Below are 24,398 nucleotides of genomic sequence, written 5' to 3'. Positions count from 1 at the left end.
GCAGTTCCACTTTCAGGGATCCCACTCCCCTGTGCCTTTTATGGGGCCTGATCCAATTCTCATTGAAGTCAATGGAACACTTCCTGTTGCCTGTGCTGGACGGGGTCTATACAAGGCTTTTCACCTGTAGATCTCACAACATGTAGCCTAGACAAACCTACTATAAGGTGGGTGCACAACTGGCTGGAAAATCATACTCAGAGAGGAGTTATCAATGGATCACAGTCCAGCATTAGGGGAAATGGAGGCAAAAGGAAGTCATTTTTAAATTCTAATCCTGGCCTCCAAAGCAAAGTGCTTGCAACTCCTCCCAGGGTGGTATCCTCCACAAATGTTATACGTGTATTCTCTATCCCATTAGCCAAATCATTTATGAAGATATTGAAGAGAACCAGGCTCCAGACAAGTCCCTGCGGGACCCCCATCGATTTGGCCTTCCAGCTGGACTGTGAACCATTGAGAATTCCTCTTTGAGTATGGTTTTCCAGCCAGTTGTGCACCCATCTTACAGTAGGTTGGTCTAGGCTATATTTCCTTGGTTTGCTTATGAGATGGTCATGTGAGACAGTGTCCACAGCCTTTCTAAAGTTGAGGTATATCACAGCTACTGCTTCCCCCATTCACAAGGCTTGTTATCCTGCCAAAGGAGGATATTAAGTCGTTTTGACATGATTTGTTCTTGACAAATCCATGTTGACTGTTACAATCACCTTATTATCTTCTAGGTGCTTACAAAGTGTTTGGTGATTTGCTCCCATTATCTTTCTGGGTACCAAAGTTAAACTGACTGATTTGTAATTCCCCAGGTTGTCCTTATTCCCCTTTTTATAGATAGGGGCTATATTTGCCCTTTTTCAGTCCTCTCCCGCTCTTCATGAGTTCTCAGAGATAATCACTAATGGATCAGAGATTCTTCAGCCAGTACTGTAAGTCTCGTAGGATGTATTTTGTCTGGCCCTGCCCACTTGAAGACGTCTAACATGTCTAAGTAATTCTTAATACGTTCTTTCCCTATTTTAACCTTAGATCCTACGCCATTTACACTGATATTCACTATGTTAGTGGTCCAATCACTGATAGGGTTTTTTTGGTGAAAACTGAAACAAAAAAGGCATTTAACACTTTGGTCATTGCTACATTTTCTGTTATTGTCTTTTCCTCCTCATTGAGTAATGACCCTATTCTGCCTTAGTCTTCCTCTTGCTTCTAATGTATTTGTAAAATGTTTTCTTGTTACCCTTTATATCCCTAGCTTATTGTGTGCCTTGGCCTTTTAATTTTTGTCCCTACATGCTGGTGATGTTGTCTTTTTATATTCGTCTTGAGTAATTTGACCTGGTTTCCACTTTTTGTATGAGTTTCAGGTCGTTGACGATCGCCTAGTTAAGCCATGGTGGGCTCTTACCATACTTACTATAAACTTTCCTACTGAGATCAAGATAGAAATGGGAGGCAGACCTGTTGCAAGGCTATGGATGGGTAAATGGAGTTAGAACATGGTTGATGTCATGGGATATGTCTATTGTAGACCACCTAACCAGGAAGAAGTAGTGAATGTGGCTTTTTTAAAACAACTAACAAAATCATCCAAAGCAGAACACTTGGTGGTGATGGGAAACTTCAGCTACCCAGACATCTGTTGGGAAAATAATACAGCAGGGCCACAGATTATCCAACAAGTTCTTCGAGTGCATTGTAGACAACTTTTTATTACAGAAGGTGGAGGAAGCAACCAGGGGAAAGGCTGTTCTACACTGAATCCTAACAAATAGGGGGGAAATGGTTGAGAATTTGAGGCTTGGATGAAAGTGATCATGAAGTTGATAGAGTTTTTGATTCTAAGGAATGTTAAGAGGGAAAACAGCAGAATAATGACAATGGACTTCAAGAAGGCAGAGTGTAGCAAACCCAGGGAATTGGTAGGTACGATCCCATGGGAAGCAAGTCAAGGAAAAAAGAGTTCAAGATGTTTGGCAGTTTTAGCATCATTATTAAAGGCACAAGTGCAAACTATCCCAATGCATAAGAAAGATAGGAAGTATGGTAAGAGATGGATATACACACAGTTGATGTGTTTTTATTTTTTAAGAGGGCCCTTCCTAGATTCTCTTGAGAACCTTCCAATAGCTTCACAGATCCTCCTCCAATACTTTGATGAGAAAAACAGAGAAAGTTGGTTAAAATACTTGTATTTAAAGAGGCAGAAAATGTACAGTTAACATTTGCAATTAACAAATAAAAAGAATGTCATACTTCAGGCAGCCACTAAGTGGTGCTAAAAGACAAGGAGATTAGGCTCAGCTCTCCCTGGAGTATGAATTAATGATGATGATGATTTATGGTTTCACAGTTGGGGAACACCGAGAAGCCAGGTTCCTCTGCTGTAGGGCTTACAGTCTAAATGAGGAACGTGACAGACAAATGAGAGCTTAATAATATACACCAGGAGGGGGCAGGGAGGATGATGGTTAGAGGAATACAATGATATCTGAGTGGGTCCAAATTGTGGGGAACGGGGGGAGTAGTAATTGGCAGTTCCAGGTATAGAGGAAAAAGTCCAGGCAGATCTGAGTCTCAAATCCTGCCCTTATGTGGGATGCCTGGATGTCTCCAAACCCCCAGGAGGAAGCAGGGCTTTACATGGCTTTTTCTTGCCGTGAATTACAACCCGGCCAGGTCTGATCCTGCCACTGATATTAGCAAGTACACTGAAGAGTTACATTGTCCGCATGCGCTGTGAAAACTGGGTGGGTTTACATGCATTGATCAATAAATAAATCAGACACACGTCGTGAATAACTTCATAGCCATCAATAGTTTACACACACAAAGTAAACGGGAAACTTCACTTTCAACGCAGCGGGTAGCTTGTGAAATCCTGCTGTGCTGTTTAGATTAAGAACTTCTTATACCCAGGGTGACATCTTTGCTGTACCACATCTACAATGAATAGTCCTCTTGTGGAGGTAGCAGCCAGACCATAGCAAGGAGGCTAAACTTCTCCAAAATGGAGCACGGTTTTCTGTCCCTCCCAAGGAGAAGGCCTTGTGTTATCTTCATCTGAAACGTGCAACACAAGAATGCCCGCTGGACGCAAGTCGTGCACGGGTAGACAATGGATACTCCCAGCAGTGCTGCTACACTTGCTGGGCATGGGAATGGAACCCCAAATAATCATGGGGGTGGGGTGTAGGGCCATTTCCATCAGGAGAGCGAGAGCGAATTGTGCACCCGTCTGTAAATTGAGCAGAGTTTCTCTCTCAGAGCGAGAAAGGTGGGCCGTTCCTCAGCGTTACCCTTCCAACACTCCAGCATGACGCTATAGATCTCAGGAGGGCAAGTGCTTGGCCGGGGAAGGCGGTAGCCCATGCTGATTTGCTGTATTGTTTCTTGGTTTGTCATTCCTGTAAGGAAACAAGAAACTCCAATGACCCTATTCACCATCACATTGTGGAGTTTATCCCCCAAAATGGCTCAGGGTGGCTGTGAAGAGTCTAGCCAGCCTGTATGGAACGGCTTCTCCATCACCATTCAATTCCTCATCAAGTGCACCTCCCATGTGTAGTGAAACCTGTGTCAAGCAACTCTCAAGGCTGCCTCCTGGCCATGCAGTAGCTACTCCATGCACTGTGTGAAAGTCTCCTTTCCCTGCAGCAAGGCTGGATGGTGGGGTAGGGGAGGGGAGCACGTTTCATCAGGGAGGTCTGCTGGGTGTCAGTGAGGTGGGGAGCCAGAGGACAGCAGCCTTGTGTAAGAGGAGCACAATGAGGGTTCATCTACATTGCAAAAAACCAAGCCAATCCGTGGCACCGAGTCTCAGTCTGGGGCAATTGACTCGGACTGGCAGGGCTTGTGCCTGAAAATAGCTGGGGAGATATTAGGGCTCAGGTCGAAGCTGCGAGACTCTCCCCCTTCGCCAGGTTTCAGAGCCTGGGCTCCAGCCCGAGCCCGAATATCTACGCTTAGCCCCGCAGTGCGAGCCCGAGTCAGTTGACCTGGGCTCCGAGCGTTGCAACCACAGGCGCTTTTCTTGCGTAGACGCCCCGTGAAGGGCGTTCCCGGAAAGAGTGGGGCACAGTAACCCCCGAAAGGCAGCACGGCCGGACAAAGAGGAGGGGGAAGGGTGGGCTCCATACCTTCATATGGGGTCTGCCCGTACGTGAAGACTTCATAGAGCAGGATCCCATAGGACCAAACATCGGACTTCAGCGAGTAGGTGTGGTAGTTTGCTACTTCTGGGGCTGTCCACTTCACTGGGATTTTGGTGCTGCCGCTGGTGGAATAAATATCGTCCTAAAAAGCAGCAGGAGATGGGCTATGAGCACAGGGGAAACAAACACAATATCCCCCCTCTCAAAGGCACGGGGGCGGGAGAGGCCTAAACTGCCATCTCAAGTAACCCTTACTAGCCCTACAGCTCTCTCCCCCCAATAGTGCGACATGGATTTGGCAGAGACCCAGGACAGCCGAGCAGAGCACGTATCAAACTGTGTCCTGCCACACGCGATGTAAATGGAGACCATGTTTCAGTCCCTCGGTCTAGTTGTAGCTCTGGGCATTGTCAACCCGGGACAGCCAAGATTGGATCCCTGGTGCTAGTTTCTCATCCTCTAGGCAGGCAGAGACTGAGCGGAGGTAGGAGAGTCAGTGTTTGGGGAGAGGTGGAGTTGTCTGTTCTGTGGCATTCAAAGGCAACCTCCCCTCAGCCAGTTAATCAGCTGTCTCTAGGTTTAACCAGTTGGTAGGATGGTGCCACCTTGTAAAAGCCTCAAGGGTGGGGCTAGCAGGTTCCAGTGTGAACTGGGAGCCCCTTGGGGACAGGGAAGGGAATGTGGAAATAAGCAAGGCAAAGGGACCAACAGCTTCCAGCAGACCAACCTTGAGGAGCCTGGCGAGTCCAAAATCAGCGATTTTGCAGGTGAGGTTGTCTCCCACAAGGATGTTCCTAGCGGCCAAGTCCCTGTGAACGATGTGCTGTTCTTCAAGGTACGTCATCCCGTCGGCCACCTGGCAAGCAATGCTGATCAGGTGGAGCGTGCTCAGAGCCCTCCCTTCCAGACCTGTTAAACCAGGGATCGAAGGACCAAAATCACTTTCTGTTTTAGGCTGATCCATTAAAACCCTCATAGAGCACGTTATGGAATCAGTACATCCTTGTTGGGAAAGAGACCCGCCGCTAGGAACTGACAAAATAAACACCCATGTTATGGAGGGAGGGATAGCTCAGTGGTTTGAGCACTGGCCTGCTAAACCCAGCGTTGTGAGTTCAATCCTTGAGGGGGCCACTTAGAGATCTGGGGCAAAATCAGTACTTGGTCCCGCTACTGAAGGCAGGGGGCTGGACTTGTTGACCTTCCAGTTCTATGAGATAGGTATATCTCCATATATCACATTCCTATACCAGAGCACGAATGTGTAGCCTTCGTTATTCGGCCCCCACCTCTGCAAAGCGCACACGCTTAACTTTGAGCACGTGCAACTTCCACGTCTGTAACGTTAAGTGCGTGTTTCAGAGCTTGGCGCTGCCCCCCTGTGAGCTCTGTTGCCGTGAGGAAGATGGTCCTCATAAGTAGCTCCCTGTTAGGAGTAGGAGCCACAGAGTCTAACGTGTGGCTGGGAGTGGTGTTTCAGAACCCATTCTACTTGGGAGTTGCTGCTCCTTGGATAATGATCCCTGCTGGACCCATTCCCCCAAAGGAGGTCCCATTAGTCAATGGAGGACGTTACCTAGGAAAGAACAGGTCCCAGCTGGGAGCTGTGTGACTTGTTTCCCTAACAACTATTTCCTGGTTGGGGGAGTGAAAGAAAAGAACGAGAGAAATGAACACCACCACAGGCATGTTCTTGGTGCCGTTTCACGGCTGACTCAGCAAGATGGTGACAGGAGACTTGCCCTTTTGTCAGTTTCAGATGCACAAGTTTTGGCAAGTATCAGGGGGTAGCCGTGTTAGTCTGTATCTACAGAAACAACAAAGAGTCTGGTGGCACCTTAAAGACTAACAGATTTATTTGGGCATAAGCTTTCGTGAGTAAAAACCTCACTTCTTCGGATGCATAGAGTGAAAGCTACAGATGCAGGCATTATATACAGACACATGGAGAGCAGGGAGTTACTTCACAAGTGGCGAACCAGTGTTGACAAGGCCAATTCAATCAGGGTGGATGTAGTCCACTCCCAATAATAGATGAGGAGGTGTCAATTCCAGGAGAGGAAAAGCTGCTTCTGTAGTGAGCCAGCCACTCCCAATCCCTATTCAAGCCCAGATTAATGGTGTTGAATTTGCAAATGAATTTTAGTTCTGCTGTTTCTCTTTGAAGTCTGTTTCTGAAGTTTTTTTGTTCAATGACAGTGACTTTTAAATCTGTGATAGAATGACCAGGGAGATTGAAGTGTTCACTTACTGGCTTGTGTATGTTACCATTCCTGATGTCCGATTTGTGTCCATTTATTCTTTTGCGGAGGGAATTTTGCGGAGGGAAGTTTTGGCAATTCGCTTCCAACAGAGGCCGTGGCCGAGCAGACTGGGGAGCTGAAAACTCCCTCTCCCAGTCCCCCAGTGAAACAACCGCCTTTGGCGTCGGTGAACTACGAAGCAGCACGCCATTAGGATTGCGCGACTGTCTCAACGCGCCACAGCAGCTCTTCTTAGAGAGGGGCGTCAAGCGAGGGCAGGAGTTCAAACCGGCAGGAGCTTTGAGGAAGCCTATGCCTTGCCAACATACACAAGTTGTACCGCTTTCACTACGCTGGTATAGTCTGAGCAGTACCACCCTCCCGAAAGGAAGGGGAATAAACTGTACTGGAATAAGACAGCATTATACTGCTATAAGCCACACGAGGTATTAGTCTGGTATATCTATTTCAGTAAAACAATCACCCCCGACCAAGGGAGTTATACCAGTGCCAAAAACGGCGCGAAGACCAGGCCTTACATTCAGATCTGGGTGCTCAGGACGACGTGGTTACCGGTGGTAGGGGCGAGGGCTTCTAGAACAGCTTTAAAATGTAAAATGGCGAATTGTCCCTGGCCGACGTAGGGTGAATTAGAATGTACCCGGGGCCAAATTCTGCTTTCCCTTACATGGGAATTGCTCCATCGATTGGGATGGAGCTGTCTTGCCTTCGCCCCCATGTGAATGAAAGCAGAGCTTGGCGAGCTGCCTCTTTTGACATTAGTGCGTTGTTGCCGTTTTAATTTGGGCAGGGCAGAGGCACCCGGCTGGGCCTTGCAGTCCCTTCGCGGTGCTCTCGAGTGCCCAGAGCGGCAGTGCCACACGGGTGACTCCCCACGCGGCGCTAGGCAGTAAGGGCAGGGTGGTACTCACTGCTGAGGTAACTCTGCAGGTTGCCTTTCCTCATGAGTTCGGTGACGATGTACAGGGGCTCGCCCACAGAGCAGACGGCATGGAGCTGGATCAACCTCTCGTGCTTCAGCCGCTTCAGATTCTGAATCTCTTTGGTGAAATCTTCCGCCTTCATGTCAGCTGTGGAGGAAGCCGAGACATTGCCGGGGTGAGTAAGTTTCTCGCTAAGTTCTTCCTGCCATTCATAGCTTGGCTTTCTCCACGTGACTGCGGGAGCTTTCCAGCCCCAGCCCCACCCCTCGGCGCTCACGCACCCCATTCCCTCACAGCTCATTAACAGTAACATGTATTGAGGTTGTTCTCGTTAGGATTGAGATGCCATTTTCAGGTAGCTGGCTGAGTGCAGCAGGGACTTCCACACTAGTGCCTACCTCTGGGGAGGATGCAGAGATCTCCCAGGGGGTACATCAACGCATCTAGATATTTGCCTAGTTTTACAAGAGACTACATAAACAGCACTGGTGAAGTCAGTACAAACTAAAATTCCATACAGACAATGACTTGTTTATACTGCTCTGTATACGACACACTGAAATGTAAGCACAGTGTTTATATTCCAATTGATTTATTTGATAATTATCTGGTAAAAATGAGAAGGCAGCAATTGTTCAGTACTAGCGAGCTGTAATACTTTTGTGTTTTTATGGCTGATTTTGTAAGCAAGGAGTTGTTAAGTGAGGTGAAACTTAGGGTACGCAAGACAAATAGACTCTTGAAAGGGGGACAGTCGTCTGGAAAGGTTGAGAGCCCCTGTTTCACACAACAGTGCAGTGTCTTACCATGAGGCCTCCAGAGTGATTGCAGGGAGCGGGGGGTGGGAAGCCATTTTGTAAAGACCTCAGCCTAGATCGGACTGGATTTTCGAATGGGTGTGTGCAGATGTGTTACAGGCAAGTAGCCTTATGAGCCAGGGTTGCCCAACTACACCAGGCAGGAGATCCTATCTACAGTTAGTTTATTCAGTCTGATTGTTGACATGAGAGGTTGGGTGATCAAGGGGGAAATGAAACGGACTGGAGAGATCTTTCATGGCAGTGAGTGAAAGACGAGGTGGCGCATGGTTAATGTTCCCTGCCTTCCCCTCCACGCACCTTGTTTTATGATTTTGATGGCAACTGGCACCATGTTCTTCCACAATCCTTCCCACACCTCTCCGAAGTATCCTTCCCCCAGTTTCCTCCCGAGGGTGAATTCTGAACGGGGCCGTTCCCATGCATCTCTCACCGGAGGGGTCTGTATTAAACGTATAGACACATAGACCATTTCATTTCAGGTCTGCGCCGTCAGGTAGAGGCAGTGTTATGAACCAGGGCAGATGTGGGCATAGGCTGAGAAAGCAACCGAAGTCAGCATCCAGGCCAGTCCCAAATAGCACCTCTGCATCCTGATTCTCCGTGTGCACTTCTGGCCCTCAGATGTGTCCCAGAATCCTTTGCAGTGGCTGCTGCCTTTGGAGCACTGGGCACATTTGGGAGCCAGAAATGCCCATGAGAACAGAACTTTGAGACTGCAGGAATCTGTCACCATTTTAGGACCAGGAACGACAAAGCATCAAGGGATACGGAGGGCTCTGGCCTCTCTCAGGAGGCGGTTAGGTCTTGCAGGAAGCGTGAAGGCAGAGAAACTGTTGGAAAGGGTATGCAGCGGGAAGCAGCCACTCAGATCACTGGGAGAGACCATTCCACCTGCACCATTAATATTAATTTGTATGTTAAGAGGGTGCTCAGTGAAGATATAGGAAACTGGTCTCTGTCCCCTGCAAATTAAATTTCTCAGTAGAGCTGGTTGAAACTTGGAGTTTCTGTTCCAGGGGAAATTCCTACATCTCAAATTCTTTTGCACTCCGAATTGTAACCAATGACTTAAAGCTGGCCTTGAATATGGAGTCAGCATTTGAGAAAGCCCTGTGCAATTCAACTTGAAGAAAGGGAAACCAGATAAAAGCTCCAGAACAAGACAGACTCCTTAGCGTTATAATTAACAGCAGAGCCTGAAAGCAAAGAGGCTGATGGACGGATAAGAGGGCAGCTATATTAAAAGGACACAAACTCTTCATTTAATAAAGCGTCAAAAATTGAGCTGCTCAAAAAATTATGGACACATTTCTGTGAAAAAATGCTGAACAAAACGTTTTTCATTGTCAACATTTTTTTTCACTGATTTTTTTTCATCTGGCCCCATTTCTCCCACTGGAGAATTTTTACAGTTTTCTGATTAATTTTTGTTTTGGCGCCCCCAAAAAATAAAAAAAAATGCAAGCAGTTCTATACGAAACCGCCTGCGTTGTCCTTCAGAATGCCTCTGTTCTAATGGCCAGCATGTCCCCCAGCAAATCATAGAATCACAGAATATCAGGGTTGGAAGGGACCTCAGAAGGTCATCTAGTCCAACCCCCTGCTCAAAGCAGGACCAATCCACAGACAGATTTTTACCCCAGTTCCCTAAATGGCCTCTCAAGGATTGAACTCACAACCCTGGGTTTAGCAGGCTAATGCTCAAACCAAAATCACCTGCTCCCTACCCTATCACAACCACAGAACAAGTTACAAGATTAAAATGAAATAATGAAGAAAGAGAACGGCCCAGGCCAGCAACCAAATGGTGAGCATCAGGTTTAAGATGAGGGTAAGAGTGAAAGAAACTAATTGACACTAGTGTTGTGTACACAGACCTTAGGGATGCAGGGATGTAACAAGGGGCTCTGTACAACTTTCCAATTTACTGTGTAAAAGGTGAGCAGCTCCTCCATGCTGGGAAAAGGTTGTCCCTTTTGTATGTACAGACCTCCGTCAGGCCCCTTACAGATCCGGAAATGACTGACTTTAGCATGATTACGGACTGTGAGGGAAAAAACAAAGGAGATTGAAACAGAGTTCAGTCACCCATGCAACCAGCCCTAGTCCCCTCCCTTGAGCGTTGCTGGTTCTGGCCTCAGTTCCGCTCTCATTTATACCAGTGTAACAATACTGACTTCCACACTAACAAACCTCAATCGACAGTTTACCCAAGAGGTGGTTAACAGGTGACTTGGTCTATAAATGGTCTCTAAATACTAACATATGGCAGAGATTAGATAGTAGACAGCTCTTTATCTAGCAGACCAAGGCCAACGGGATCCAATGGTTGATAGCTAATGCTAGACCAGGGGTAGGCAACCTATGGCATGCATGCCAAAGACGGCACACAAGCTGATTTTCAGTGGCACTCACACTGCCCGGGTCCTGGCCACCGGTCCGGGGGGCTCTGCATTTTAATTTCATTTTAAATGAAGCTTCTTAAACATTTTAAAAACTGTATTTACTTTACATACAACAATAGTTTAGTTCTATATTATAGACTTATAGAAAGAGACCTTCTAAAAATGTTAAAATGTATCACTGGCACGCGAAACCTTACATTAGAGTGAATAAATGAAGACTCAGCACCCCACTTCTGAAAGGTTGCCGACCCCTGTGCTAGACAAATTCAGACTGGAGAGGTAAATTTTTAACAGTGAGGGTAATTAACCATTGGAACAATTTACCCAGGGACATGGTGCAATCTCCAGTCACTTGAAGTCTAAGTCAAGACTGAATATCACTGTATGCTAATTTGCAAACAGAGTTTATGGGCGTGATGCAGAAATTAGTGGGTGAGGTTCTTTATCTTGCGTCATGCCAAAGGTCAGACTAAGTGATTAAAATGGGCTCTTCTGGTGTTAAAATCTATGAATTTACATCACTGTAAATCAGATCTGAATCAGGCCCTTATAGCTTGAAGTGGGAATTTCTTTTTTTTTATATAATCCACAGAACAATAGAACAAACCACTGGAAATAAACCCTGCCGCTAAGGACTATGAAGCTGTCTTATGAAGCTGTAAATCATTTATGGCTTTCATATCCCTGAATGAGAGCATTGTACTTTCCTTTCCCACAATGATTCAGCGATCAATATTTGCATAGATACACAGGGCGCTCAATGGCCATTGGCGTGGCTTTCTGTCCCTTTTCAGAGCTGAAGTGAATCCATCTTAACAGGACGCTATAAACCGCTTTAAACACATCCCTGCATCTTGGTGAGCCCGGGTCCTCAGGCAGAACGTTCCTTGGCCCAGGGGCTTCTCCCACTTGCATGTGGTACATGCTGATCACTTCCCGTTCCCCTCATCTTACCGAATCTATAGCAGGGCCTGGCACAGCCCAGAGAAGGGCGACCGAGAGAGAACATAAAACTGACTCTGTCAAGAAGCACCCGGAGGCTGATCTAAATTGTGCCGGGGTCAGTTTGGCCTCTGGCCGGCCCCAGGATGGAGGTAGGTGGCAAGGTAGCTCACAACCATCTTCCCTTCCCTTTCCCACCAGCTGTGCCACCCTCTGCTCCCGGGCAGCGCTGAGCCCCATTTATGGCGCAAAGGCAGAAATGAACCACAGCCAGCTGCAGAACAGCAGGGCCGGACGCCGCGGAGTGCTCGGGGTTACCTGACAGAGAATACTCCCCCCGGTTACTCTCGCTGTCGCGGATGAGGAAGGAGCCGTGTTGATTGGGCGGTGAGAGAAGGAGCTGCTGGGCCTCGTTTCGACTGACTCCTCTGAAGTACCAGCTGCAAGAAAGATAAAAGGCCGATCAGAGCGGCAGAGCCCCCAGGACGGACCCTCGCCGCGCCCGGGCCCCGAGAGGCGTTGAGACGAGATGAGTCAGAGTAAAACCCAATAATGCACCTAAATGGGCAGCGTGGACCGTGCTGGGCTCTGCACTGCGTGGCTGCAGCTGGCTACGTTTAGCCATAGCATGTGCCAGGGGACAAGCGAAGGAGGGTCAGGTCCTCAGCTGGGGTTAATCGGCGGCACTGCACTGACTTCAACAGAGCTATGCTGATCGACGCCAGCTGAGGATCTGACCCAGGTGGGCTCACGGGCGCGACTCTGTTTTATGCAGAAGGTCGCGTGATACGGGAGTGATGGGCACCAGTAAAACCTCCTAAGGCAGGTAATAAAAGACTTGGTGAAGAAAACTCCAGCCCCCTGATAACTAGCAAGTAAAAATGGGGTGGCCAGTGCCCAGGGTGCACAAGAGAGAAATGTGCCTTTTCCTTCTTTGCCTAGAGCTATCTGCTGCAGCGGGCACAACCTGCATGGGTTAGGGTAATGCACAGGCACAGACCAGCGTTTGCACCTGTCAGCCCAGGTACTAGGAGACCTGCAGGGAATAGAAGGGCTCCGGCGCCCCCTGTGTGTGAAGAGGGGAAAGCGACTATCCCCCACCTGCCGGCAGGTTTAATTTGCATATTTATCACGTGCTTGGGTGTTGCTGAAGTTGTACGATCTGGCATTTCTTAGGAATGGCGTTTAGTGGGTTATATTGGTGCATAACTGTGTTTGCTCATGTGAGCCTGGACGTGGGGCTGGATGCGGAGTCCAACCGACCATTTCCTTTGTTTTGAAAAGACCTTGTCATCTGTAACCCAGCCCTGCTTAGCCCACCGAACACCTGGTGTGAGGGATGCCCAAGCAAACGCCAGAGAAAAGGTTTGCTAGTTTCCAGGGCTCACCAGTATCCAAGGAGCTGCCCTTTGATGTGGATTTCAGTTCAGTAATGTATATTGTGGCTGCACACGTACAAGCCAGCAGCGCAGTTTGCTAGCTTCACCCACACCCACTGCGGGGGCACGCGTGCCCCAGGATTGAGGGTGCTGCCCTTTGATGTCGATTTCTGTTCCTTAATGTACAATGTCGCTCCCTGGACTAGTCACATCAGACACACACGCTGTTTTCTGATGTCTCCCACACAGCGTCCTTCCCCTTGGGTATGAACCATGTTACAGTCATTCCCTGCCCTTTGCAGCGGTTTTGTACGTCTCATGCGGCACAAAGGGAGCAGAAACCCCAGTCCCAGTGCTGAAGGTTGGTCAGAAACTGCTTCTGTCCAAGTGGCAGGGCTGGACAGAAGATCAGGAGGCCAGATGTTCCCCCCCATGTCCCCACCGAGCTGGAATAGCAGGGACGCTGGTTCTTGAGTTCCAGCCCATAGGACTGTGGTTATCACGATTTGTGTTTGTGCAACTGCCTAATGAGCAGCAGAGCAGCTGATTTCCAGGACAGAGACAGGAGCATCCACAAACAGTCGCACCGGCTGACTGACGTCAGTGCTAACCTTTGGGCTCAGAAGCTGTTGTTGACGGATTAGCTCAGTTTCACCTGGGCCTTTTGTTATCTGGTATCACAGCTTGTTAACATTGAACTATTTCCTTCATTCTTTGGACTCCAGAGGAGAGTACAGGGAAGCCCGGCGCTTTGCCCCAGATAAGAGCAGGTCTTTAGAACCAATGGCATGTCTCCTATAAACACTTAACTCCACCAAAGACACTGGCCATGTTGATCTTAATTCAGCAGTTAAGGAACCAGGAAGAATTAGAAGGGGTTGGTAGCACTTAAAACAAGGCACTTATTTGCCCTTCAGTTCTAGAAAATCCAGGTTCAAATATGGATTAGGTCACAAGTAAAAATGTGCTGGCGGTCTTTCTTCTCTTTGTCCTGTCACAAAACTACCCGGTGCTTGGCAAAATGCCATATGATCATCAGTCTCTGACCAAAGGTGGTCTAAGATTGGAGGAGCAAGGCAGGGCAGGTGTGAGGTGCTCTGGGCAGAGCTGTGCAAAGTGTGCTATTGGAGACAGGACCTTTAAGGGCTGAGCTTCCCAGACACAGACACAGGGCTCCGGGAAGCTCTTTGTTACAGGTACCAGCCAATTGCAATTGGACACAGAATGAAGCAGAACTCTTGCAAGCTCCTTAAGTGTGGAGGGTTCACTAAACACCACACCAGGGAAATTTTGCACAGTCCCTGCCCAGAGCCCAATCAGGACTATCCCATCTTAACAGGCCTGGGTACTAAAATTTGTACGCTCAAATGTATATGTGGCCTGTGTGTGTAAGGGTGCAGGGGGCCAGGAACCCTATTATTTGTCTCTTCTCACCACTCTTCTAATTATGACATTCTTTATTTGTATGATCATAGTGCCTAGGGACCCTAGTTGTGAAGCAGGACTCCATTGTGCTAGGTGCTGTACAAACCCAGAAAGAGATGGTCCCTGCCCCAAGAAGCTTACTAACCTAAACTGCACTGCTCCTAAAATCCTGCCGGTGAGGAATTCTGATGGATGCAAGTGGATCCCGGCTCCGTCCTCCCCCTCCAACTCCTCTAGTCCTATAATTTGTGCAAATCTATTGTTAAAAATCATCTGGGAAAGGGTCCGAGGTCATTGCTTCCCACCCAATACATGAGTAAGGGCAGATGCCAGGGTACTCGAGGCCATTGCTGCAGAAAGCCGCACTGGTGTTTGTTACAAAGGGATGAGCAGTGGAAAGGGTCTGTTAGTATCCCCGCACACTCCCACGCATGCACGGGGAGAGGCTCCCACAGGGGGCTGGGTGATCGGTGCCCCTGAGCCTGCATTTACCAGTGACTTGATCCATCCAGCAGCTTCGTATACTCGGCCCAAGGCACAGCTGGCATGTCTTGTTCTTGTTTGTACCTCGCTTGTTTGTTCTTGTTGGGAGGGGCAGGGGGGAAGACAGGTTGAGCCTGTCCTGGGGTTGGTGTAACTGCACAGAAGGGAGAAGGACAGGGAGTATTTGCCTCAGCCACAAGCGCTGATGGGGTGTGGATCTGACAGGCTCTTGGTCTCGCTCCCCCGCAACAGGCTCACTTGCGATAAACCCCGGCTAGCTGCTTCCTCCCAGGCTGTTAGCACCGTACCCCCTCCCGTCTCTTCACCCAGCGTGAAGGTTCTGGGCAAGCTGCAAGCGCACATTCACCCCTGTCAACGAAAAATGAACATAGGTTGCCAGGCCTGGGGCCAGGCGGTGCCATCAAGACCCCCGCCTGCGATGGGAGCAGAATCACAGCATCACAGGCAGGCCGCAGGTGAAGACAACCCACTGCCGGGCTGCGTAGGAGGGTGTAAAGTGCACACACTGCTGTGAGCAGGAGGCTCGTCCACAGACCCTGGCCTTCCAGCCGCTGTGTTACACCTGGGTGAAAGGCTTCTTATCTCCCTCGGGCCGCAGTCTTGCCCTCAGCATTCTAGCCAGCTGGGGGAATCCTGGCTACCTACTGGCGGGGGCAGAATCCAATTTATCTACAGTCGCCCTTACAACCAGGTTGGTGTTTCCATTCCAAAGTCACACCCCTCTGGATAAGCCTCTAACTTTTATTTTCCAAAGTAGCAGGCAATATGGGCTAACGGCTAGGGCACCAGCCCAGGGCCAATTCCTGGCTCTACTGCTTGGGCTAGTCACTTCCCTTCAGTTTTCCCTCCCACAATTTATCTTTCGCCTTTAGTTAGCTTGCAAGCCGCAGAGAGCGACCGCGTCATGCCTGCGTGCAGGGGCACTCCCTCGCACAAGGGGGACCTGACCACAGGTGAGGGCGGCAAGAAGCTACTGTCCTGTGAATAGCAATGCATCGCTGCAGTTCCTGAAAATAAAATGACTGAATCTGAAAAGAATCCTTGGCCTTGATTGGTACCCTGTTTCCCCGAAAATAAGACAGTGTCTTATATTAATTTTTGCTCCCAAAGATGCGCTAGGTCTTATTTTCAGGGGATGTCTTATTTTTCAGAAATGAAAAATGCCTTATTATCGGTGGATGCCTTATTATCGGGGAGGTCTTATTATCGGGGGGATGCCTTATATTACAACGAGAGGCAAAACTGTAAGTAGGCCTTATTTTCGGAGGATGTCTTATTTTCGGGGAAACAGGGTATATGGGTAGGGCCCTACCAAATTCATGGCCATGAAAAACGCGTCACAGACCATGAAATCTGGTCTCCCACCAGGAAATATAGTCTTTTGGGTGCTTACAGATTTCACGGGGGAGACCCGCATTTCTCAAATTGGGGGTCCTGACCCAAAAGGGAGTTGCAGGGGGGATCCCAAGGTTATTTTAGAGGGGTCATGGTATTGCCTCCCTTACTTCTGCACTGCCTTCAGAGCTGGGAGGCCAGAAAGCAGCGGCTGGTGGCTGGAGAGTGGCAGCTAGTGGCCAGGTGCCCAGCTCTGAAGGCAGCGTCCTGCCAGTGGCAGTGCAGAGGTAAGGGTGGCGATACCATACCATGCCATCCTTACTTCTCTGCTGCTGCTGGCGGTGGCTCTGCCTTCAGAGCTTGGCCCCTGGCCAGCAGCCGCCGTTCTCCAGCTGCCCAACTCTGAAGGCAGCACCGCCGCCAGCAGCAGCGCAGAAGTAAGGGTAGCAGTATCTGAAATTTAAATAGCTGAGATCATGAAATTTACTATTTTTAAAATCCTATGACCATGAAATTGACTAAATGGACCGTGAATTTGGTAGGGCCCTATATATAGGCTTCAACTCAGCCATCAATCTTGCACCCCCAGAGAACTAGGGGCAGGTGGTGGGGTGCAAACAATTGCAGGTGTATTTGAGAATACTTGGATATGTAGGTGGGAGTCTCAAAAAACATTCAGCGGAGGCGCAAGGCTTCTGCCACGGAGGCGCCCCTGGATTTCAGTCAGCTAAGTTACTGCTTCTGAAATTCCCACTCTACCAGGTGCTGTGTGGGTGCAGCCAGCGAGTTGGACGACTTAGTGAGATCAGATTCTTTGCTCCTGCAAAACTGCACTCACGATACTATTCGGTAACAAACTCAGAAGCCGTTTTTCAGAAATCGGGAGCCTTCTGCGTAGGTCCCACTAATTTCTTTCTGCCACACTGATTATTGCTGGCTGCAGATTATTAAAGAAACTATGAATTGGTGAGGCATGAAAGTGAGGAATGTATAGCATCAATGGAGCCAAGTACACCCCACAGGTGCAGGATCAATTTCTTCCACATAGGAGTACTAGTGACTTTCACTCCTCTCCTGGAATTATTCTAAATCAGCTACTCTCATTCATGGGGCCTATGAATGAATTTGTCAATGAAGCTTTGCCTGGACTTGCCTTCTGCTGTCCTGGTGCGTTGCCAGTCATAACAACTAAACTGCACTGTGGGTTTATGCTCTACACAAGCACTACCACCAAACATTGTCACTCCGGATCGAAACTGAGGTTTGATACCACCAGCAAGAAAAGGTGGGTTCCTTTACCCCCCATGTCACCTGTAATACAGGTGTGAAACACAGGTGTACTGGGAAGAGACTGACCCAGCCCCAATCAGTGGATGAGGGTCAGGACTACACAAGGGTCATGCCCCTGGCATATGACAGGCATCGGTATATACTGATGACTACTGGTACAATGCCCACCCTGCCATTGATACTAGGGCTTGCCTGGGTTGTGTGGAGAGTTGGAGGAATTTTTATTTTTTGGCAATTACTAAATTAACTGAAAAAAATGCAGTTTTGGGGTGACCAACCCTACCTGTGAATTCAGATTGAATCTGGTGGACAGTGTGGGCTGGAAAAAAAAGATTTTTGGGAAAAAATTCAAAAATGGCACAGTGGTTTGTTTAGAAAATGTTGATCCCTCCAACCTGCAATTATTTTTTCATTTTGATAAAAACCCTCCCCAAAAATCAATTTTTCCTTGTATTTTTCAGTTCAGCCCCCAGACTGCTTGCTCAGCCCTATCTGGAGCTTGATTAAGTCAAACTATTTTATCGGTGCTGAAAAACGTAGATTCTGGCTGTACCACACAACCATTTGTTTTGTCGGCGTCCTGTCTATTTGATCTTAATGAGATGGAGAAATGGAACGGAAACTTATTTATTTTAAAATGCAAAGTGATTTCACTTTGAAAACTGTCTGTGGTGTGTCCTGGATGCTGTCATCCACATTCCATCCGCCACCCCTTTGATTCCATATTCAAGGAAGATAAGTAAGAGCTCAGATACCACCTGAATAGACTTGAAAGACCGGAGGAGAAACTTTTACTGGGAGTTCACTAGGAGTTTTCACAATGCTTGCTTCCAGCGTGTGTGTAATATGCTAATGATACTGACTGACTCACGGGCCTGAGACTGGGAGAACGGAAGTGTCTCAGGTGTACTTCACAAAGCATGTTGGAACTGGATTATTGTGAGTGGGGAAAGAAACGCTGCCTTATATAATAGTAAACTCACGCGCCCACTGGGCAGGAAGAGGTGAATGTTCTAAATTTAAAATCAGCTGCTGCGAAGGTATCGATGGGGAGTTGTGGTGGGGGTAGCGGGGTGCTGCTGGAACTCCACAACATCCTCCCCTTGTGCCGAGCTCCTACAGTGCCCCCTTGTGCCAGCCCCTGAGCTGGAGAACTCGACTGGCCCATGGCTGTGCCGAAACAGGGGATTTGTCTGGTGGGCTCGGGAGTTCAGCATGGCAGCTGCCTCCCTCTGCCAACCTTGCCACAGCTGTCTTCTCCGCCTCAGCCCCCCCGGCCTGTCCCCCCCCGTCTGGGAGAAGAGGACAAGCGGCGGTTTTGGGGACAGATGCAGCACAAAGAGGGATTAAAAGCCTTGTCTACACACACACCCATGGCATTGCTTTATCAAACCGGTCTAAGCCCCGTGGTCTAAAGGGCAGCTATACCACTAGAAAGGTGATGTATCCTGGTACAGTGTATTCTCAAACAGGAAGGGGAATAGCTCTACCTGGGACAAGACCCCTTCAGACTGGTATCGATGTGTCCAGGCAGGGGGGTTTACCAGCATCACTATTTCAGTTAAAAAAATAAAAAATAAAAAAAAAATCACACCCTAACCGACAGAGCAACACTAGTATAGAACCTGTCAGTGGAGAAGGCCTTTGGCTGCCACCTGCCAGGGAACGTTATTACTTGTATTATCAGAGCACCTCGGAGCCCCCGGCCTGGAGCAGGACCCTGTTGTGGTAGCTGTTCTACAAACAGAACAAACAGCTCAGATGTCTCTCAGCCCTGGCCCAGAACTGTGCGATGCGCCGGTTCCACCCGCCAGCCCAATAACAATGGTGTGCCTTAGGCCCTGACTGCCGACAATACCAAATGCAAATTACAAAGAAAAGAGAGTCAAGACAATGCTGCAATTCGAGCTGACCGGGGACAGCCTCAGTGTAGAGGCAGCAGACCCAGCCGTTGTCCTTTGTCCCTAGCTGGGAGGAGAGCTCCCAGTGCCCAGTTCTGCTGGGCCTTAGACCAATATATAGCACTGATGCCGTGAGATCCAGCTTGCAGTAGTTCCCCCCGCTTTGTGCTCCACTTACAAAAGATTATCCCCATACAAGCCACAGTGAAGAGCTGGGATTCAGATACTTACGGCTGGAGGGAGGTTTCCTCGTTGATCCTTGCCACGTAATTAGCAGGGATGTAGCCCAGCGCTGGTTCCCCCTTAAGCTTCCTGGCTAAGACATATTCCCCCTCTTCTTTGAGGATGCAGAGTTTGTCTCCTCGGCTGACGCTCAGCTCTTCTGCGCTCCTGGCTCTGAAATCATACAGCGCACTAAAGAGAGAGGCACTGGGGAGGACAGGATCCGGCTCTAGGTCTGGCCGCAGGGCGACAGGATCAGGATCAAAATACCCCTGCGAGGGCCTGTCAGCAGAGACGGTGTTTGGCCAGAGTTTGTTCCAGAAGGAGGTCAGGAAGGTCAAGCGCTTCCTGACATGTTGTTCCATCCCTGTTCCAAACAAAGCTGTGTCCAAGCGTGGGGCTGCTATGCCATAGAATTTCTCCACAGCAGAGCGGGGACTTTCAGTCCCATGTCTTCAGTCCCGAGCCCTGCACATCAATGCTCAGGGGCGTGGGATGCTAGCTCAGTGCTGGAACAGGCGCCTGTGCTGCCTTTACCTGAGAACTTCCTACTTCTGAAAGTGAAACTAGAAGATCAGGTGTAACTCGTTGTGGGCTGGAGCCATAGGCTCAGACCTGCACACACAGCTGGCCTGAGAATCACAGCTGGAGTTTGCTTCATTAGTCAACTCTGTTTACACTTTAAGAATTAAGGGAGTCTTTTGAACTAGAACTTAACCGAAAATATGTTCTGGTAGCAGGGCCGGCTCCAGGCACCAGCTTAACAAGCAGGTGCTTGGGGCGGCCAAAGGAGAGGGGCGGCACCTGCGGCAATTTGGGGGCGGCAGGTCCCTCACTTGCTCCAGGAGCGAAGGACCTGCCGCTGAACTGCCACTGCCGATCGCGGCTTTTTTTTTTTTTCCCCCCAATTGCTGCCTCCGATTGCGAGTTTTTTTTTTTTTTTTTTTGCTTGGGGCGGCAGAAATGCTGGCGCCGGACCTGTCTGGTAGTTACCAGTTACTGGCAAACAAATCTCTGGTAGGTAGCAGGGACTCGGACGTACAAGTGGTACATCTCAGTTAAATAATAATCTCCCTCTATTTTGTGCAGGATCTTTCATATAAATTATCTCCTCAAATGTGCACTTTAGTAAAAAACAAAAAAACCACGATTTACAGAGACAGCAAGTGAGAGAATGTAAGCGGGGGAGGTTTTCAGCTGGAGTGGTCTGGATTTTTGCCTCAAATATTTTTTTGCTTGCCAGGTACAGCCCTGGGCAGGTTCTGACATCCGGCTCTACCTGTCTGGATCACTAACTCCCCCTCCATTGCAACTGCCTTGTTTGTTTTTTTTTAAACTGGAGCTCTTTAGTCCATGCAATCTGTATAAAACAGACTGTTGAATAAAAAGGGAGAGGTTTATTGCATTTCTTGTCTGGAGTTTACCGTTTATGTGGCCTCAGGTTTGCTACGTAATATGAAAAGTCCCAGCCGAAATGATCTGGAGTTTGCATGGAGTTTCCATGTAAGTGAGATTTGCATCTCTCTCACCAGGTGATCTGCTCTCCCTGAACTCTGCCCCTTGTGCCACTTATTTTTCCTCGGCTGCCATAGTTAGGGTGGGAGGATTGGACTGGTCAATGTTAGTAGATGTCAATTTCTCTGTACACACACAAACCAACCAACAAATATTTCCACCGATGATCGAAATTCACTGCTAGGCAAAGTAAGAAAAATGCTGCTTGAGACCTTAAGAGCTTGATTTAAAGATATTTACTTTGTATACTTTGACGTGTGATGTTAACCTTGTGTTTGAACAATTATAAAACGGTAACTTTTTGAATCTCAACGTCTACTGTCAATTAAATAATTATTGTCTGCCCCCCCATAATTTTCCACAACTGTGAAAATTTAAATTAATAAAAATCAGAAAAAAATGTTTAAAAATAAACATCGATATTATCCATAGAAATGATAAAAAAAATAAAAAATTGAATTGAAAACTAGTTATAATTGTCTGGAATACCATTGCTGACTCTAGTTTGTTTTCAGGATGCAAATTGTTTGTTTGAAAGAAGTGGTTTAAAAAAAGAGAGAGAGGAAGAGATATGTTGTAATGGTTTGAACAGAGGTATATTGAATAATTATGCCATTTAAGTGGTCTCAGCTACTTAAGAGTTCTACTTAAGAGGATCACAGTGCATAAGTGGCGAATCCGGACAGCCGAAGTTGCAATTTTCAATTAAGTGGCAAAACTAGATCACTTAAGTGGTCAACTTAAGGCCACTTCAGTAGCAAAATTCAGACCGTTATAAATTTATCTGAAAACCTCTCTTTTATCTGGATCTCAATTTTTCTTTCATTTGAGTTGGGCTCTAGGAATTGCATCTGTCATGGTTTTGCATCTTTTAACTCACAGGAGCCATTTAGATCCTGTGGTCACGAGAGCTGTCTACTCACCTGGATATATTATAAAGTTACATTCCTTAAACTTCACATCCCTTAGGTAGCCAATCCTCCATTCCCTGATGCAGTCAATCCCCCCCTCCACTCGCTGTCATAGCAAACATGAGTGGCAAAAGGCATACGGTTAGCCCCTCAGGCAGTGGAGCTATGAGGATTTACAGCAGCTGAGGGACCAGCCCTTGAGAGTGGGTGCTTGGAGCCATGTGCAATTTAGGGGGTTCGGGTGCAAAGACACTTGGCAATCACCCTTACACACACACACACACACACACACACACACACAAAGCTGCCAAGTGCTGGCTTGGACGTTTTTCTAAAATCTGCTCTGGGAATTGCTTTGGGGCAGGTCTCTGGCCTGTCTTATACATTGATCACAATAGTGCATTTTGGCCTGGGAATCCATGGACTGTTGTTCCAGAGTTCACAGGGCTGCTCGAAGTGGGGCCACCGGGTTCCCGAGTGACCTGGGATCGGCTCTCCCCAGGATAAATGCTCGTGAGCACAGAACGAACACACACACTCTCTCTCTCACACAACACAGCTTTATGAAAGTTGTAAGTCCATTGATGTTGAGTGCAAAAATTCACATGCAAGTTCACTTGGCTGGTAAATTTGCTTTTTGTGAGGAACAAAGTGTCTCAAGGTGCCGCCTTAGTAAACCACACTGGGTTTCCTGTGGTACAGACAGAGAGGTAATTCCTGGTTCACAGCCACCACAGAGGGCAGCTGTAGGAGTCCAGAAATCAACACGAAGAGGGGGCACAGGGTAGCAAACCAATGTGTGCAAATCCCGTGGCTCGGTGCCAGTGTTCCCTGTGTGTTCCCTGGGATTCTGACGATACCCAAACTATCTGCCCCAAAACTTGATCAGATTTTAGGGGCATCTGGCCCCACCCCAAAGGCTCAGAGAGCCAGAAGTGCCACTCAGCTTATGTCCTCTCCACATCTACCATGGACCTGGGCTCCATGAAGAATCATTCCAGACTGCTGCATAGGAGTTGTGGGGAAGGATGGACTGGTGGGTCTGTAATCATGAATATACGCCAGCCACTCCCCACCTACAAGGAAGCAGCACAGCAAATGTGCCCTACCTGGCCAAAGAGGCTCCACTGATGGCTGCCCATCAGATCTGCATCATCTGCATGAGCACCGGGCACTGGAGAGAGGATTTTCTGCTTAGGGAGTTTCACCAAGTGGTGCTTTTCTTACTTCTAGCATAAGAGCAGGAATCAAGGGGGGGGGGAGGCAGAGGTTCCAACTTGTAGGGAGAAGAGACAGCAAGTTCCGCATTGCCCACTGGACTATGCGTAAAACACCTCTGAAAACTCTGCTGTTCACATTACGCTCTGCACCCTCCCACCTGCCTTAACTATGTGCATCAAGAGAAAAATCCACCATGGCCCTGCGTCTTTAGGCATTTAAACTGGACAGTCGGTATCAGCACATTTGTCCCTTGCTATGTGTAATGAGGGCTGCATAAGCTTGTTGTTTGCTGAAAGAGACATGGAATATTGGACTCACTCCCTCTGACCTCTGTCAAGTCCCACGGGGCCAGACCCTCAGACAGCGTAAAGCAAAAGTCAACGGTAGCTGATTTACACCAGCTGAGGACAGGGCCGGCTCCAGGCACCAGCCTAGCAAGCAGGTGCCTGGGGCCAGGGCCGGCTCCAGGGTTTTGGCCGCCCCAAGCAGCCAAAACCAAAAAAAAAAAAAAAAAAAAAAAGCCGCGATCGCGATCTGTGGCGGCAATTCGGCGGGAGGTCCTTCACTCCCAGGCGGAGAGACGGACCCTCCGCCGAATTGCCGCCGAATACCTGGAACTGCCGCCCCTGTCCGGAACGGCCGCCCCAAGCACCTGCTTGAAAAGCTGGTGCCTGGAGCCGGCCCTGCCTGGGGCGGCCAATAAAGAGGAGGCCGGCACATCTGGCCGTTTGGCAGCAGGGCTGTCACTCCCTATCGGAGCGAAGGACCTGCCGCCAAATTACCGCCGTAGACTGGAGCGGCGGTAGAGCTGCTGCCGCTTGTGATCGCGGCTTTTCTTTTTTCCCCCCTGCTTGGGGAGACAAAAATGCTAGAGCCGGCCCTGGTTGAGGATGTGCTCCTGATGCTTTGTTTCTACCAGAGCTAGAAAAGTAGAAATGACACTTAGAACCAGACACTGCATCTGAGCTGAGCCAACCATCCATGTGTAGCTTATACCATCCCTACAAGCAGGCACTTGCATCACACGCCCAGTCCCACAGAAGTATGTATACAGGGTCCCAGGATATGAGACGCACAAGGTGTGCGAGGCAATCTCTTTTATTGGACCATCTTCTGGTCCAATAACAGACATTACCTCACCCACCTTGGCACACCAAGAAATAGTTGATAAAATCTCATCGGCCACACC

General features: G+C 48.5%; 1 protein-coding gene across 1 annotated transcript; it reads right to left on the bottom strand.

The window, feature by feature from the left end:
* Positions 1 to 202: 202 nt before the first annotated feature.
* SRMS (src-related kinase lacking C-terminal regulatory tyrosine and N-terminal myristylation sites) lies at positions 203 to 20,041 on the bottom strand. The gene is made up of 8 exons (XM_054046371.1): positions 19,572 to 20,041; positions 11,825 to 11,946; positions 10,037 to 10,203; positions 8,457 to 8,598; positions 7,327 to 7,485; positions 4,879 to 5,060; positions 4,137 to 4,293; positions 203 to 3,404 (listed from the first exon to the last, which is right to left on the bottom strand). The coding sequence occupies exons 1-8, from the start codon at positions 19,925 to 19,927 to the stop codon at positions 3,205 to 3,207; spliced, it is 1,485 nt and encodes a 494-aa protein (XP_053902346.1). The 5' UTR covers positions 19,928 to 20,041; the 3' UTR covers positions 203 to 3,204.
* Positions 20,042 to 24,398: the final 4,357 nt, after the last annotated feature.

This window comes from Malaclemys terrapin, chromosome 12 (genome assembly GCF_027887155.1).
Source record: "Malaclemys terrapin pileata isolate rMalTer1 chromosome 12, rMalTer1.hap1, whole genome shotgun sequence".
NCBI lineage: Eukaryota > Metazoa > Chordata > Testudines > Emydidae > Malaclemys > Malaclemys terrapin.
The sequence above is the reverse complement of the archived record's forward strand: the minus strand, read 5'-3'. Positions and strand labels throughout refer to the sequence as shown.

Coding starts and splice junctions, on each gene's coding strand:
- SRMS (XM_054046371.1), bottom strand. CDS start 19,927: ATGGAACAACATGTCAGGAAGCGCTTGACCTTCCTGACCTCCTTCTGG. Junction 11,947..19,571: donor GAGGAAACCTCCCTCCAGCC/GTAAGTATCTGA, acceptor TCTTTCTTGCAG/CTGGTACTTCAGAGGAGTCA. Junction 7,486..8,456: donor CATCAAAATCATAAAACAAG/GTGCGTGGAGGG, acceptor CTTCCTCCACAG/CTGACATGAAGGCGGAAGAT.